Source organism: Oncorhynchus mykiss, chromosome 23 (assembly GCF_057628025.1).
Source record: "Oncorhynchus mykiss isolate SJ-2025 chromosome 23, ASM5762802v1, whole genome shotgun sequence".
Taxonomy (NCBI): domain Eukaryota; kingdom Metazoa; phylum Chordata; class Actinopteri; order Salmoniformes; family Salmonidae; genus Oncorhynchus; species Oncorhynchus mykiss.
The window spans coordinates 52,741,142-52,758,412 of record NC_143044.1 but is presented as its reverse complement, the minus strand read 5'-3'; the positions used below and the strand labels follow the sequence as shown (position 1 = coordinate 52,758,412).

Here is a 17,271-nt window from a genome sequence, read left to right as displayed (position 1 = left end):
GCTAGTTTGCGATTAGCTTTATGCTAGGCACACGCTAGCTACCGTAACTAACTAATTAGCATTTTGCACAGAGCAAGATACACAAAATAATAGTATAACATAGAAAACATCTGGATTCACATGTAGAAGTAATGTGTAAAGCAGCATCGTTCTTGTTTTGGTAGAGTGGATAAATTGACAGCATGCTGAGAGAATAAACAGCATGGAGGAGCTGTGTACTGCCTGCTTGAGTGACAGGAGGCGGTGCTTGGTGTGTGTGGTCAGAGAACAGGAAGCATGCAGCCTCAGAGGGAGAGAGAGGACTCTGTGGCACTCGGAGGCCGCGGTAAAGCGAAGCTTAATCATTACAACAATTATTATCTGGGTGATTTTAATTCTAGGCGCACTGGTGTTCCCAAATAAAAATTCCAGGTCGCACAGAAAATTATTTATTTAGGAGCATATGCCACCAAAGTGGTTACACTTTTAGTGACAATACACTGCTGTATTCTACTTGTATGCTACCTAGTGTAAATAGTATGTAACAGAATCATAGACCTACCTTTCTCACAGAAGCGTCCAGTGAAGTGTAGGGGGCAGTCGCAGTAGAAGGACAGAGCTCCACTGGGCCTCTGCAGCTCATGGCAGGTCCCACCGTTAAGACAGACGGCAGCATGGCAGACTGGTGGTGGTGTTGGCTGCATGGGAGCTGTTGGTGGCTGGGTAGGGGCTGGTGGTGGGGAATGGGTAGGAGCTGGTTGCCAGGGACGAGTAAGAGCTGGCAGTGGTGGCCGAGGGCGGGTAGTGGCTGTTTGCCAGGGCCGGGTAGGAATTGGCAGTAGTGGCCGGGTAGGCGCTGGTTGCCAGGGACGGGTGGGAGCTGGTTGCCAGGGATGGGTAGAGACTGATGGTGGCCGGGTAGGAGTTGGTTGCCTGGGATGGGTAGGAACTGGACTTGGTTGCCAAGAACTGGTAGGAACTGGACTTAGTTGCCAGGGACGGGTAGGAACTGGACTTGGTTGCCAGGGACGGGTAGGAACTGGACTTGGTTGCCTGGGACTGGTAGGAACTGGACTTGGTTGCCTGGGACGGGTAGGAACTGGACTTGGTTGCCTGGAACGGGTAGGAACTGGACTTGGTTTCCAGGGACGAGTAGGAACTGGACTTGGTTGCCTGGGACGGGTAGGAACTGGACTTGGTTGCCTGGGACGGGTAGGAACTGGACTTGGTTGCCTGGGACGGGTAGGAACTGGACTTGGTTGCCTGGAACGGGTAGGAACTGGACTTGGTTGCCAGGGACGGGTAGGAACTGGACTTGGTTGCCTGGGACGGGTAGGAACTGGACTTGGTTGCCTGGGACGGGTAGGAACTGGACTTGGTTGCCTGGGACGGGTAGGAACTGGACTTGGTTGCCTGGGACGGGTAGGAACTGAACTTGGTTGCCAGGGACTGGAGGGAGCCAGTTGCCAGGGACTGGAGGGAGCCGGTTGCCAGGGACTGGTAGGAGCCGGTTGCCAGGGGCGGGTAGGAACTGGTGGTGGTCGGGATGGTGGTGGCTGGGTCCATACAGATGTGTTGACTCCTGCTGAACCTTGACCTCTCAGAGTGGTGGATATGGTGGTCCAATCATATGGACTTCTAGTGAAGGCATCTGGGGTACCTGGTGGGGCCCATCGGGACCTGGAATAGTATTCATAGAATACAATAACTCACCAAAAGAAAGGAAGACTTTACATGAAGTATACATTATAAAGGACTCTAACTCTATAAGTAGGTTAGAAACGGTTCATTATTTGTTTCTAGTTTATATATCTACAATAAACAGTTGAAATTGTGTGCTTGTCACAGCCTCTTGCCAAGGAAACTGAGCTTAAGGCTGCACTGGCAGTATTAACAGTACTACTCAAAAGCTGTACATATCTTCATGTAAAACGTTACCAGAAAATCAATTGGCATTGACCAGTAGAGTGAAAAGCAGTTTTGTAAGGGCTCACACGGTAGCACTCTGTTGAATCCAAATATAGATTTAAACACAGCAAATACATAATGCAGTGATATCAATAAAAACAACCACGACCACTGTCCTGAAAATAGGCTTTGTGATAAACAACTCCTAACTGTCTGTATACAGGCCCTCCATGATACACGTGTTAGTCATGTGATGAAGGTCAGTGTTTTCTGCCTCCTAGTGACAGGCATCATAATACATTCATGGTTTAACTGCAGCGATCCCACAGGAACCACAATCAATTCATTACTTACACAATGGGCAGATATTTAGGAATCTCAACATATAGGATGAGTCGCAAAAGGCAGCCTATTCCCTATATAGTGCACAATGGCATAACCCTATGAGCTCTGGTCAAAAGTAGGCTAGTGCACTAAATAGGGAACATAGTATCATTTGGGACAAGCCCTAATTTAATCCACACACAGGGATCAGCAAGGGTTTTTTACACAGTGTGTTGATTTTAGATCCCCATTAGGTAAGGCAAAGGCAAAGGGGGATACCTAGTCAGTTGTTCAACTGAATGCATCCAACTGAAATGTGTCTTCGCATTTAACCCAACCCCTCTGAATCAGAGAGGTGCAGGAGTCATTTAACCCAACCCCTCTGAATCAGAGAGGTGAAGGAGTAATTTAACCCAACCCCTCTGAATCAGAGAGGTGCAGGAGTCATTTAACCCAACCCCTCTGAATCAGAGAGGTGAAGGAGTAATTTAACCCAACCCCTCTGAATCAGAGAGGTGAAGGAGTAATTTAACCCAACCCCTCTGAATCAGAGGTGCAGGAGTCATTTAACCCAACCCCTCTGAATCAGAGTGGTGCAGGAGTCATTTAACCCAACCCCTCTGAATCAGAGAGGTGAAGGAGTCATTTAACCCAACCCCTCTGAATCAGAGAGGTGAAGGAGTAATTTAACCCAACCCCTCTGAATCAGAGGTGCAGGAGTCATTTAACCCAACCCCTCTGAGTCAGAGAGGTGCAGGAGTCATTTAACCCAACCCGTCTGAATCAGAGAGGTGCAGGAGTCATTTAACCCAACCCCTCTGAATCAGAGGTGAATGAGTCATTTAACCCAACCCCTCTGAATCAGAGAGGTGCAGGAGTCATTTAACCCAACCCCTCTGAATCAGAGGTGAAGGAGTCATTTAACCCAACCCCTCTGAATCAGAGGTGAAGGAGTCATTTAACCCAACCCCTCTGAATCAGAGGTGAAGGAGTCATTTAACCCAACCCCTCTGAATCAGAGGTGAAGGAGTCATTTAACCCAACCCCTCTGAATCAGAGGTGAAGGAGTCATTTAACCCAACCCCTCTGAATCAGAGGTGAATGAGTCATTTAACCCAACCCCTCTGAGTCAGAGGTGAAGGAGTCATTTAACCCAACCCCTCTGAATCAGATGCCCGAAGCATCACGGAAAATACATTACAGACAAAAGACTTTACAACGTGTGTGTGTGCATCTATTAGTTCCACATACATGTCAGTACATACACACAACAAGTAGGTCACATGGGGGAGAGGCGTTGAAACAAGGTTTGGCTGTTCACTATATAAGATGGAAGGGAGTTCCATGCACTCTGTAATGGCTCTGTAGAATACTGTACGTTTTCTTGAATTTGTTCTGGACCTGGGGACTGTGAAAAGACCCCTGGTGGCATGTCTGGTGGGATAAGTGTGTGTGTCAGAGCTGTGTGTAAGTTGACTATGCAAACAATTAGGAATTTACAACACATTAATGTTTCTTATTAACAAAAGAAGCAATGTAGTCAGTCTCTCCTCAACTCTCAGCCAAGACAGACTGGCATAGTATTTATATCAGCCCTCTGATTAAACTGAAGAGCAAGACGTGCTGCTCTGTTCTCGGCCAGCTGCAGCTTAACTAGGTCTTTCCTTGCAGCACTTGACCACATCACTGGATAATAATCAAGATAAGATCAAACTAGAGCCTGCAGGACTTGCTTTGTGGAGTGTGGTGTCAAAAAAGCAGAGCATCTCTTTGTGTGTGTGTGTGTGTCACAGTGAGTGCAGCAGCCCATCCAATCAAGAACGTTCCAATTAAGAACACTAAGAACAAGCCTTCAACCAATGGAACACCATTGTGCTACACCATCGTGTTCCAGTCCATGGCTGTGGTGTTCAGACAATGGTCACATCTTATATTGACTGTGTAGGAGCTGTTTTGGCTTGTTTATGTGTTGTGTATGAGTTGTCTGTCAAGGGTTATTTTTACTTGTTTTGTGCACTAGAGGGCACTATATTTTGGGGTCATAGGTCACTGGTCACGTGTGTGTATATATAGGTAGCACAGGTGACCAGGAAGGGTTATCACAGGTGAGGAGAGCACATGCAGTTGTTACCGTATCACAGCTTATAGAATGCATCTCTCTGCACCTTTTATATAGGAATATGTGTTTTGGAGCAATTTATATTTTATATGCCAATAAATGAGAAATTCACCCCAAAAAGAGTTTAAAAAAGTTTAGAAAGCTGATGTTTGTGGACATGTTATGGACAGCTCTCTCCTCTGCCAGTGGAAGATCATAGGGAATCGCCACTACAGACTGTATCTACTGTTGGTGAACTGATGAAGGGATTTACCACACTATAACGTTAAAGCATTTTATATGAGGCTGTGCCCCCACCCACACCTTGCATGTAAACATGCTTTGAGATTGATGTCTGTATGCGCTTGTGTGCCTGTGTGTGTGAGAGCATGTGAGTGTGCCAGTGTTTGAGTGTGTGTGTGAGAGCATGTGAGTGTGCCAGTGTGTGAGTGTGTATGTGCGTGATACTTGCATGCATGTGCACGTATCCCAAGAGAAAAAAAAACAGTTCTTTATTTCTTTCAAACAGGAACACTGGAGGACAAATGGGCCCCAAAAGAGGGAAACAAATATTATTAAGTCCAGTGACTCTTTGAAAATCTAATTATTTTACCTGCAGTTGTCTACGTTGCTGCCGGCAACGGCACTGGATGTGTAGAATCCCCGCAGCTTATTCATTTCAATTATTTCTACGCAGCCGGTGTAGTTGGAGAAGGGTTGGGCTCCCTTAGGGCGACAGAAACAATACTTTATTAGACTGTTGCTTTCAATAAGGTAGGCTACCAGGACACACATCACTGAAAAGTAATATACTGTAGAACTGACTGATGTTGTCAACATATTGGAAGGAACCTAATAACCAAGCCAAGGATCCTTGTATAACGTATCGCTATAGTAGTACAAGACCCTCTTTAGAACCTTGTCCATTGCATACGTTACATTATCCCTGACATACATTACATTATACCTGACATACATTACATTATACCTGACATACATTACATTATCCCTGACATATGTTACATTACCACATGACATTTGTTACATTATCCATGACATACGTAACATTACCCCTGACATACATTACATTATCCCTGACATACATTACATTATCCCTGACATACATTACATTATCCCTAACATACGTTATATTATCCCTGACATACAGTACATTATCCCTGACATACGTTACATTATCCCTGACATACAGTACATTATCCCTGACATACGTTACATTATCCATGGCATACGTTATATTATCCATGACATGCATTACATTATCCCTAACATACGTTATATTATCCCTGACATACATTACATTATCCCTAACATACATTATATTATCCCTGCCATACATTACATTATCCCTAACATACGTTATATTATCCATGACATGCATTACATTATCCCTGACATACGTTATATTATCCCTGACATACATTACATTATCCCTAACATACGTTATATTATCCCTGACATACATTACATTATCCCTAACATACGTTATATTATCCCTGATATACATTACATTATCCCTAACATACGTTATATTATCCCTGACATACATTACATTATCCCTAACATACGTTATATTATCCCTGACATACATTACATTATCCCTAACATACGTTATATTATCCCTGATATACATTACATTATCCCTAACATACGTTATATTATCCCTGACATACATTACATTATCCCTAACATACGTTATATTATCCCTGACATACATTACATTATCCCTAACATACGTTATATTATCCCTGACATACATTACATTATCCCTGACATACGTTATATTATCCCTGACATACATTACATTATCCCTTACATGCATTACATTATCCTTGACATACATTACATTATTCCTGACTCGGCTAAATCAGTAACAGACACTCAGGGTTGTATGATGTCATACTGCAGCTATAGGGTGTGCCCCTCATTACCCCATACTCACTACATAGTGTACTACTTACTTTTGTCAAGGACCCATTGGGCTGTATTCAAAAGTGGTGCACTATATAGGGAATAGGGTGTTTTATACTATGCCTATGAAGAGTACTGGAGCAAATGGTATACAACAGGATTCTATGTAATACAATAGAAGTACCAGAAACTGTGTATTATGTTAAACACTTGGGTATTATGTATGTAGTAAACTGTGTACTATGTTAAACACTTGGGTATTATGTATGTAGTAAACTGTGTACTATGTTAAACACTTGGGTATTATGTATGTAGTAAACTGTGTACTATGTTAAACACTTGGGTATTATGTATGTAGTAAACTGTGTACTATGTTAAACACTTGGGTATTATGTATGTAGTAAACTGTGTACTATGTTAAACACTTGGGTATTATGTATGTAGTAAACTGTGTACTATGTTAAACACTTGGGTATTATGTACGTAGTAAACTGTGTACTATGTTTAACACTTGGGTATTATGTATGTAGTAAACTGTGTACTATGTTAAACACTTGGGTATTATGTACGTAGTAAACTGTGTACTATGTTTAACACTTGGGTATTATGTATGTAGTAAACTGTGTACTATGTTAAACACTTGGGTATTATGTATGTAGTAAACTGTGTACTATGTTAAACACTTGGGTATTATGTATGTAGTAAACTGTGTATTATGTTAAACACTTGGGTATTATGTATGTAGTAAACTGTGTACTATGTTTAACACTTGGGTATTATGTATGTAGTAAACTGTGTATTATGTTAAACACTTGGGTATTATGTATGTAGTAAACTGTGTATTATGTTAAACACTTGGGTATTATGTATGTAGTAAACTGTGTATTATGTTAAACACTTGGGTATTATGTATGTAGTAAATTGCACTTCAATTACACTCCAAGGAGAGGAGGTTGTGTCAGCGACAAAAGAAAGAGCATGCACAATGCCTACCAAAATTATTAAAATAAACACATTTACTGTTACAAAGTGGGATAAAATGAGATTTTATTTGGATTTGATAGGGATTAAATTATATAGTATATATAACATCACATATTACTACCGATATGTATTGTCAATAGGTATAGACCTCAGAAACCACACTAACTCACCTGATATGGCAGGTATCGACGAGGCAAGCCCCCTATAAACAGATGGCTCGTTCTCTGTATGGTGAGTCCTGACCAGTAGTTGCTGGGCTGGCTTCTGACTCTCTCATACCCAGACACGACCACCTCCGCTTCGCATGGCGCCAGTTGTTGTCTGTAACAAATGTCCACAAGAAATATGTTCACAAGAAAAATGTTAACAATAAATATGTTCACAGGAAATATGTTCACAGGAAATATGTTCACAGGAAATACAGAGGTTCTCAATATACATTTCCAAATTAAAAAAACTAAACTAAATGTCATATTGGAATAGTTTCTGTATTATTAGAAAACCAACATTTTTAAAGGGTTGTAATATGTTTGCTTAATGAACGTAAATATTCAAAACTAATGATGGTGTTTTACATAAATATCACCAATGGACATTATAAGACTAAACTGCCTTATTGTAATAGGTTTCTATTAGGCTTGCCTGAGGAGTACACAATTACTTTAACAGCTTTCCTAATGCTTATTTCATGACTGTTTTGCCTTCTTAATATCTTCACACAGAAAACAGGTTGAACTGAGTGAGAAGGGTACTAATGAATAAGACCAGTGTTTCCAAGGATACCAGGTATACACTATATATACACCAGGTATACACTATATATACCAGGTATACACTATATATACACCAGGTATACACTATATATACCAGGTATACACTATATATACCAGGTATACACTATATATACCAGGTATACACTATATATACCAGGTATACACTATATATACCAGGTATAAACTATATATACCAGGTATACACTATATATACCAGGTATACACTATATATACAAAAGTATGTGGCCACCCCTTCAAATTTGTGGATTCGGCTATTTCAGCCACATCCATTGTTGACAGGTGTATAAAATTGAGCACACAGCCATGCAATCTCCATTGACAAACATTTGGCAGTAGATTGGCCTCTGCCCTGATAGAGCTGCCCCGGTCAACTGTAAGTGCTGTTGTTGTGAAGTGGAAATGTCTAGGAGCAAACAACGGCTCAGCTATGAATTGGTAGGCCACACAAGCTCACAGAAAGGGACCGCTGAAAAGCGTAGCCTGTCCTTGGTTACAACACTCACTACCGAGTTCTAAACTGCCTCTGGAAGCTACGTCACAATAACCGTTCGTCAGGAGCTTCATGAAATGGGTTTTCATGGACCCAGCAGCCGCACACAAGCCTTGCATCACCATGCTCAATGCCAAGAGTCGGCTGGAGGGGTGTAAAGCTCGCCACCATTGGACTCTGGAGCAGTGGAAACACGTTCTCTGGAGTGATGATTCACACTTTACCATCTGGTAGTCTGATGGAACGAATGCTACCTGCCCACATGTATAGTGTTTTGGAGGAGGAGGAATAATGGTCTGGGGCTGTTTTCCATGGTTCGGGCTAGGCCCCTTAGTTCCAGTGAAGGGAAATCTTAAAGCTACAGCACACAATGACATTCTAGACTATTCTGTGCTTCCGACTTTGTGGCAACAGTTAGGGGAAAGCCCTTTCCAGTTTCAGCATGAAAATGCCCCCGTGCACAAAGTGAGGTCCATACAGAAAAGGTTTGTCAAGATAGTTGTGGAAGAACTTGACTGGTCTGCACAGAGCCCTGACCGTAACCCCATCGAACACCATTGTGATTAATTGGAATGTCGACTGCGAGCCAGGCCTAATCGCCCAACATCAGTGCCCGACCTCACTAATGCTTGTGGCTGAATTTAAGCACGTCCCTGCAGCAATGTTCCAACATCTAGTGGAAAGCCTTCCCAGAAGAGTGGAGGCTGTTATAGCAGCGAAGAGGGGACCAACTCCATATTAATGCCCATGATTTTGGAATGAGATGTTTGACGAGATGGTATCCACATACGTTTGGTCCTGTCGTGTATATTGTGCACTGCATTGAGTTGAATCTAGGACATTACCCCTCTGGACTAACGTTGTAGCTACGTGACACATGCTGCAATACAGCAACTTTCATTTCAACTTCTGGCTTGTACAACCTAAATGATGTTGAAACTCCAGCACTTTGGTAATGTTGAACATCGTCCCACACCGTAATGGATATCTTATAAGTCATGTTTTGGGTGGAAAGAGCTTCAGCAGGGTTGCAACAAGCACCAACATGGCCTGTTGACTTAAGAGTCACGACGTGAGATTGCAGTGGTTAGGTTGAAGCTGTGTTATAATTACCAGATGTTTTTATGTGGATGTGTTCCAAATGCCACCCTATTCCCTGTATAGGGCACTACTTTTGACCAGGGCATATAGGGAATAGGGTGCCATTTGGGACTCGATAGTTTAGTTCCCATAGTGTCTTTTCTCTTCCACTTGATTACAAATATGTCTCTGTTGATTGGATGCTCAACCGTGACAGAGTCACCAACAACATCCTCTCGTCTCCCTCCATCTTCAGCCAGCTATCCTCATTCATTTCAAAATGACACAGTTGGAGTGACATGTGAGAGGATATTGTAAGGCAAGCTTCGTCCGTCCACTCCGTCTGTCCGCCCCCCCCCCTTCTCTCTCTCACTCTCACACTCACTCACTCACTCACTCCCCCTCTCTTTCCATCCATCCCCCCACCCAGCCCCCTCCCCCTCTTTCACGTTCTCTCTCTTCAACTACAGGTGGCCATGCCTGCTGAGAGCAGCAAGGCTGACAGCATGGCTTGGAGGCTCATCATAACATTAAAGCACAAACACAGAGGAGCAGCACCATGATGTCTCAGACCTAGCTAATGTAATGTACTTGCACATCGAACACAAACTGAACCATATCATTATATCTATTCCCCATCAATGCTCCCAATCTAACACATTATACCATAAATTAGGCCATTATAAATTGTTTATATATTCCCTATGTATAACAGAAATAGTACTGGTGATCGTTTATTTGGCAACCACTGACAAGGAGTTACCCTCCTGAGACACTCTGGCACCTTCTACCCATATGTCATCTAACCACATCCTCTCTACCCATATGTCATCTAACCACATCCTCTCTACCCATATGTCATCTAACCACATCCTCAATACCCATATGTCATCTAACCACATCCTCTCTAACCATATGTCATCTAACCACATCCTCAATACCCATATGTCATCTAACCACATCCTCTCTACCCATATGTCATCTAACCACATCCTCTCTAACCATATGTCATCTAACCACATCCTCTCTAACCATATGTCATCTAACCACATCCTCAATACCCATATGTCATCTAACCACATCCTCTCTAACCATATGTCATCTAACCACATCCTCTCTAACCATATGTCATCTAACCACATCCTCTCTACCCATATGTCATCTAACCACATCCTCTCTAACCATATGTCATCTAACCACATCCTCTCTACCCATATGTCATCTAACCACATCCTCTCTACCCATATGTCATCTAACCACATCCTCTCTACCCATATGTCATCTAACCACATCCTCTCTAACCATATGTCATCTAACCACATCCTCTCTACCCATATGTCATCTAACCACATCCTCTCTACCCATATGTCATCTAACCACATCCTCTCTACCCATATGTCATCTAACCACATCCTCTCTACCCATATGTCATCTAACCACATCCTCTCTACCCATATGTCATCTAACCACATCGTCAATACCCATATGTCATCTAACCACATCCTCTCTAACCATATGTCATCCGACTACATTCTCTCTAGCCATATGTCATCTAACCACATCCTCTCTACCCATATGTCATCTAACCACATCGTCAATACCCATATGTCATCTAACCACATCCTCTCTAACCATATGTCATCCGACTACATTCTCTCTAGCCATATGTCATCTGACTACATTCTGTCTACTAATCAGTCATCCGACCACATCCAAACATCATTCTCACATGATTCAGCAGGCATTAAGGCATGAATTGCCTTGCTAGAGCATACACAGTAGCAGGGCATGGCATTCACAATCTTATTTATATTATAGACATGTTAGTTCTGTTCCAATATCCACACTAATATACCACATAGAATTCATGTCAGTATATTGCCTCATACTAAGTAGTATGCTAGTGAACATGTTGAAGAGAAATGGATCTTAAGCACGTACAAAATCCTAACATATTGTACAAATGCACATAATCCTTTGTAACGTATCATACGAATTGGGTATCACTGTACACAATAGTGCACAACTTTATGGGACCCGTATTGACTCGTGAGTGCATCTTACCCCCGTATATATCCTCGTTATTGTTATGTCATTTTCTTGTGTTACTTTTCTGTATTTTTTTGTATATATTTTTTTTAACTTTAGTTTATTTTGTAAATATTTTCGTAACTATTTCTTGAACTATATTGTTGGTTAAGGGATTGCAAGTAACCATTTCACGGTAAGGTCTACTACACCTGTTGTATTTGGCGCATGTGACAAATAAAATTAGATTTTGATTTGATTTGATAATGAAATATTGAACTAAAGTTAAGACGTAAGGATAGTGAATCAATGTGTTTTTAACATGGCACAGTTACTCAGGGATCATTTCATGTCTCAATCAAGGCTCAGAGTAATGAAACACTAGATGCTATCATGTCATGATATGTAAGGGTGGACTTCAGATACAGCAGGTAGCAGCTATCATGTCATGTAGACTGATATGTTAATTAAAAGTGTATTTTTTACTTCCTATCTGATCATTTTGACTCTGGTGGTATGGAGATTGAGAATAAGGTCTCATGTCTTTCAAATGCAGTACATAATCTACAGGATTCTTTCTATATGTGGATTTATCTCTGTCCCAACCGTCCTTTACAATAAGCTATTTCAACTATTTAGGGTGCCATGAGAATAAACCAATCATAAACAGCAGCTCCATAAACAGCAGCAACCACAACCAAAGGCCGGCCGATGAGACAGGGAAGCAGAGTCACATTTAACCTCAAGGTATTTTTATTCCACTTTCCTCTGGGCACTTATACCCTTTTATTTTATTATACCCTTCCATTTCCCCTCTTCCTTCCCCACTTACCTCCCCTCTTACCTCCCCTCTCCCCTCCCCTTCCCCTCTTCCTTCCCCTCCCCTCTTCCTTCCCCTCTCCCCTCCCCTTCCCCTCTTCCTTCCCCTCCCCTCTTCCTTCCCCTCCCCTCTTCCTTCCCCTCTCCCCTCCCTCCCTTATTCCCTCCCCACCTCCACCCCTCTTCACTCCCCTCCCGCTTCCTTCCCCTCCCCTCTTCCTTCCCCTCATCCTTCCCCTCCCCTCATCCCTCCCCTCTTACCTCCCCTCCCGCTTCCTTCCTTCCCCTCCCCTCTTACCTCCCCTCCCGCTTCCTTCCCCTCTCCCCTCCCTCCCTTATTCCCTACCCACCTCCTCCCCTCTTACCTCCCCTCCCGCTTCCTTCCCCTCCCCTCTTCCTTCCCCTCCCCTCTTCCTTCCCCTCCCCACTTCCTTCCCCTCTTCCTTCCCCTCTCCCCTCCCTCCCTTATTCCCTACCCACCTCCACCCCTCTTCACTCCCCTCCCCTCCCCATCCCCTCTTCCCTCCCTTCCCCTCCCCTCTTCCTTACCCTCATCCCTCCCCTCTCCCCTCCCTTCCCCTCCCCTTTTCCTTCTCCTACCCTCTTCCTTCCCCTCATCCCTCCCCTCCTCCCTCCCCTCTTCCCTCCCTTCTTCCTTCCCCTCTTCCCTCCCGTCATCCTTCCCCTCTTCCCTCCCGTCTTTCTTCCCCTCTCCCCTCCCTCTTCCCTCCCCACTTCCTTCCCCTCTTCCCTCGCCTCAACCCTCCGCTCCCCTCTTCCTTCCCCTTTTCCTTCAGCCTCTCCCCTACCCTCTTCAGACACCTTGTGCGTATTGGAGTCGGACAGCCAGCCTGCTCTGGACTGGAGCCTGAGCCATCACTGAGCCGAGCCGTGAGGATCCACTGGGAGATTTCCAAAGCTAATTCAGCCCCTTTTCCAAACAACAGGGGAGAGGAGATAATTACCTGATTCTGGGATAACTATGTGCAGCTGGAGGGTACTCTGTCCACAGATGTGCTTCCCCTTCCTCCCTCTTTCATTACATCCCTCTATCCCTCCCTCCCTGGTGCCTACTGATACCCCCTCGTCGAGGGGAGGGATGGAAGGATGGAGAGAGGGAGGGAGGTCTAGGAAGCAATCAACCCTGATTTGTTAAACCTGTCATTTGCAGGCTGGCTGTGTGGTGTTTGGTGGCTGTGGCACAACTATCGGGGTGAGAGAGAAGAGAGAGAGACCCGGGGCTACCTAAGTCCTTCCTCCAGAGCCGGCGCGGAAAGAGAGAGATGGAGGATGTGGAGGAGGGAAGGAGGGAGGATGTGGAGGAGGGAGGGAGGTGGTTAATTTAGGATCGCTCTGCCAGAGAAAAAGGACTGCCTGGCCTCTAGCCAGAGGGCACCAGGCCCCTCAGACAGACAGAGTCCTTGAGAAGCATTACAAATGGCATCCTATTCCCAATTTAGTGCACTACTTTTGTCAAAAGTACTGGACTATGTAGGGAATAGAGTTCCATTTGGGACACCACCCTTCAGAAGCCATGCAGCCCCAGCCTCTGGGGATTTCTATTAAACATATTGAAATTCGTCTTGGACGGGAAGATCTATTAAAAGGTTCAAACGTTATAATGAAGCAGGCTGGTGGACAGGTGGGTGAAGCAGTGATGTTGGGGATGGATAGAGGGAAGGAGGGAGGGATGGAGGCCCATCCTTGTCCCAGTGGTGGCTCTATCTCTGGATCAGACAGAGATGGAGGCTGTGGTCATCAGCCCATCACTAAAGATTTGCTTTAGTCGAGGTGAAGCTTGGAGACCTGTTTTCTCCTCTCCCTCCCTGTGTCTCTACACTGGTTATGCCAGCTCTCCCTCTTCCCTCCCTCTTTCTCTACACTGGTTATGCCAGCTCTCCCTCATTTCCTCCCTCTTTCTCTACACTGGTTATGCCAGCTCTCCCTCTTTCTCTACACTGGTTATGCCAGCTCTCCCTCATTCCCTCCCTCTTTCTCTACACTGGTTATGCCAGTTTTCCCTCTCCCTCCCTCCCTCTGTGTCTACACTGGTTATGCCAGTTCTCCCTCTCCCTCCCTCCATCCCTCTGTGTCTACACTGGTTATGACAGCTCTCCCTCATTCCCTCCCTCCCTCCCTCTGTGTCTACACTGGTTATGCCAGCTCTCCCTCTTCCCTCCCTCTGTCTCTACACTGGTTATGACAGCTCTCCCTCCCTCCCTCTGTGTCTACACTGGTTATGACAGCTCTCCCTCATTCCCTCCCTCCCTCCCTCTGTCTCTACACTGGTTATGCCAGCTCTCCCTCTTCCCTCCCTCTGTCTCTACACTGGTTATGCCAGTTTTCCCTCTCCCTCCCTCCCTCTGTGTCTATACTGGTTATGACAGCTCTCCCTCATTCCCTCCCTCCCTCCCTCTGTGTCTACACTGGTTATGCCAGCTCTCCCTCTTCCCTCCCTCTGTCTCTACACTGGTTATGACAGCTCTCCCTCATTCCCTCCCTCCCTCCCTCTGTCTCTACACTGGTTATGCCAGCTCTCCCTCTTCCCTCCCTCTGTCTCTACACTGGTTATGCCAGTTTTCCCTCTCCCTCCCTCCCTCTGTGTCTATACTGGTTATGCCAGTTCTCCCTCTCCCTCCCTCCCTCTGTGTCTACACTGGTTATGCCAGTTCTCCCTCTCCCTCCCTCTCTCTCTAATCAGAAACTGTGGATTGATGGCAGCATTCACACAAAACTGAAACCGCGAACCACTGCATTTAATCATGGCAAGGCTCCTGGAAACATGACTGAATACAAACAGTGTAGTTATTCCTTTCTCAAGGCAATCAAACAAGCAAAGCGTCAGTATAGAGACAAAGTGGAGTCGCAATTCAACGGATTCAGACACGAGACATATGTGGCAGGGTCTACAGTCAATCACGGACTACAAAAAGAAAACCAGCCCCGTCGCAGACATCGACGTCTTGCTCCCAGACAAACTAAACAACTTCTCTGTGCGCTTTGAGGACAACACAGTGCCACCGACACGGCCCGCTACCATAGACTGTGGGCTTTCCTTCTCCATGGCCGACATGAGTAAAACATTTAAACGTGTTAACCCTCGCAAGGCTGCCGGCCCAGACGGCATCCCTAGCCGCGTCCTCAGAGCATGCGCAGACCAGCTGGCTGGTGTGTTTACGGACATATTCAATCAATCCCTATCCCAGTCTGTTGCCCCCACATGCTTCAAGATGGCCAGCATTGTTCCTGTTCACAAGAAATCTAAGGTAACTTAAATAAATGACTATTGCCCCGTTGCACTCACTTCTGTCATCATGAAGTGCTTTGAGAGACTAGTCAAGGATCAGATCACCTCCACCCTACCTGACACCCTAGACCCACTCCAATTTGCTTACCGCCCCAATAGGTCCACAGACGACGCAATCACACTGCACTAACCCATCTGGACAAGAGGAATACCTATGTAAGAATGTTGTTCATCGACTACAGCTCAGCATTTAACACCACAGTACCCTCCAAACTCGTCATTAAGCTCTAGACCCTGGGTCTCAACCCCACCCTGTGCAACTGGGTCCTGGACTTCCTGATGGGCCGCCCCCAGTTGGTGAAGGTAGGAAACAACATCTCCACCCCACTGATCCTCAACACTGGGGCCCCACAATAGTGCGTTCTCAGCCCTCTCCTGTACTCCCTGTTCACCAATGACTGCGTGGCCACGCACACTTCCAACTCAATAATCAAGTTTGCAGACGATACTACAGTGGTAGGCCTGATTACCAACAACAATGAGACAGCCAACAGGGAGGAGGTGAGGGCCCTCGGAGTGTGGTGTCAGGAAAATGACCTCACACTCAACGTCAACAAAACAAAGGAGATGATTGTGGACTTCAGGAAACAGCAGATGGAGCACCCCCCTATCCACGTCAACGGGACAGTAGTGGAGAAGGTGGAAAGTTTTAAGTTCCTCAGTGTACACATCACGGACAAACTGAAATGGTCCACCCACACAGACAGCGTGGTGAAGAAGGTGCAACAGCACCTCTTCAACCCCAGGAGGCTGAAGAAATTTGTCTTGTCACCTAAATTCCTCACAAACTTTTACAGATGCACAATCGAGAGCATCCTGTCGGGCTGTATCACCGCCTGGTATGGCAACTGAACTGCTCTCAACCGCAATGCTCTCCAGAGGGTGGTGTGGTCTGCACAACGCATCACCGGGGCAAACTACCTGCCCTCCAGGACACCTACAGCACCCGTTGTTGCAGGAAGGCCAAAAAGATAATCAAGGACAACAACCACCCGAGCCACTGCCTGTTAACCTCGCTTTCATCCAGAAGGCGAGGTCAGTACAGGAGCATCAAAGTTGGGACCGAGAGACTGAAAAACAGCTTCTATCTCAAGGCCTGTTCAGACTGTTAAACAGCCACCACTAACATAAAGAGGCTGCTGCCAACATACTGACTCAAACCACTGGCCACTTTAATTAATAAATGGATTTAATAAAGGTATCACTAGTCACTTTAAATAATTCCACTTTAATAATGTTTACATATCCTACATTACTCATCTCATATGTATGCAGGTATGTATGTATGTATGTATGTATGTATGTATGTATGTATGTATGTATGTATGTATGTGTGTATACAGTATTTTATACCATCTATTGTATCTTGTCTATGCCGCACGGCCATCTCAAATTCATATATTTTTATTTACATATTCTTATTCCATCCCCTTACATTGTGTGTGTATAACGTAATCATTGTGAATTTGTTAAATTCCTTGTTAGATATCACTGCATTGTCAGAACTAGAATCATAAACATTTCGCTCCAG

The 17,271-nt window shown here is 44.7% G+C and overlaps 1 protein-coding gene across 1 annotated transcript in view; it reads right to left on the bottom strand.

Annotated features, from left to right (window-relative positions):
- The window catches only part of LOC110516873 (protein eyes shut homolog), a 240,571-nt gene that overhangs the window by 194,796 nt on the left and 28,504 nt on the right, over positions 1–17,271 (bottom strand). Inside the window, exons 7-10 of the mRNA XM_090217983.1 lie at positions 7,393–7,543; positions 4,923–5,035; positions 742–1,576; positions 542–698 (exon numbers count right to left, since the gene is read on the bottom strand). Coding sequence (XP_090074109.1) covers positions 542–698; positions 742–1,576; positions 4,923–5,035; positions 7,393–7,543 — 1,256 coding nt within the window. The remainder of the gene's footprint in view (positions 1–541; positions 699–741; positions 1,577–4,922; positions 5,036–7,392; positions 7,544–17,271) is intronic.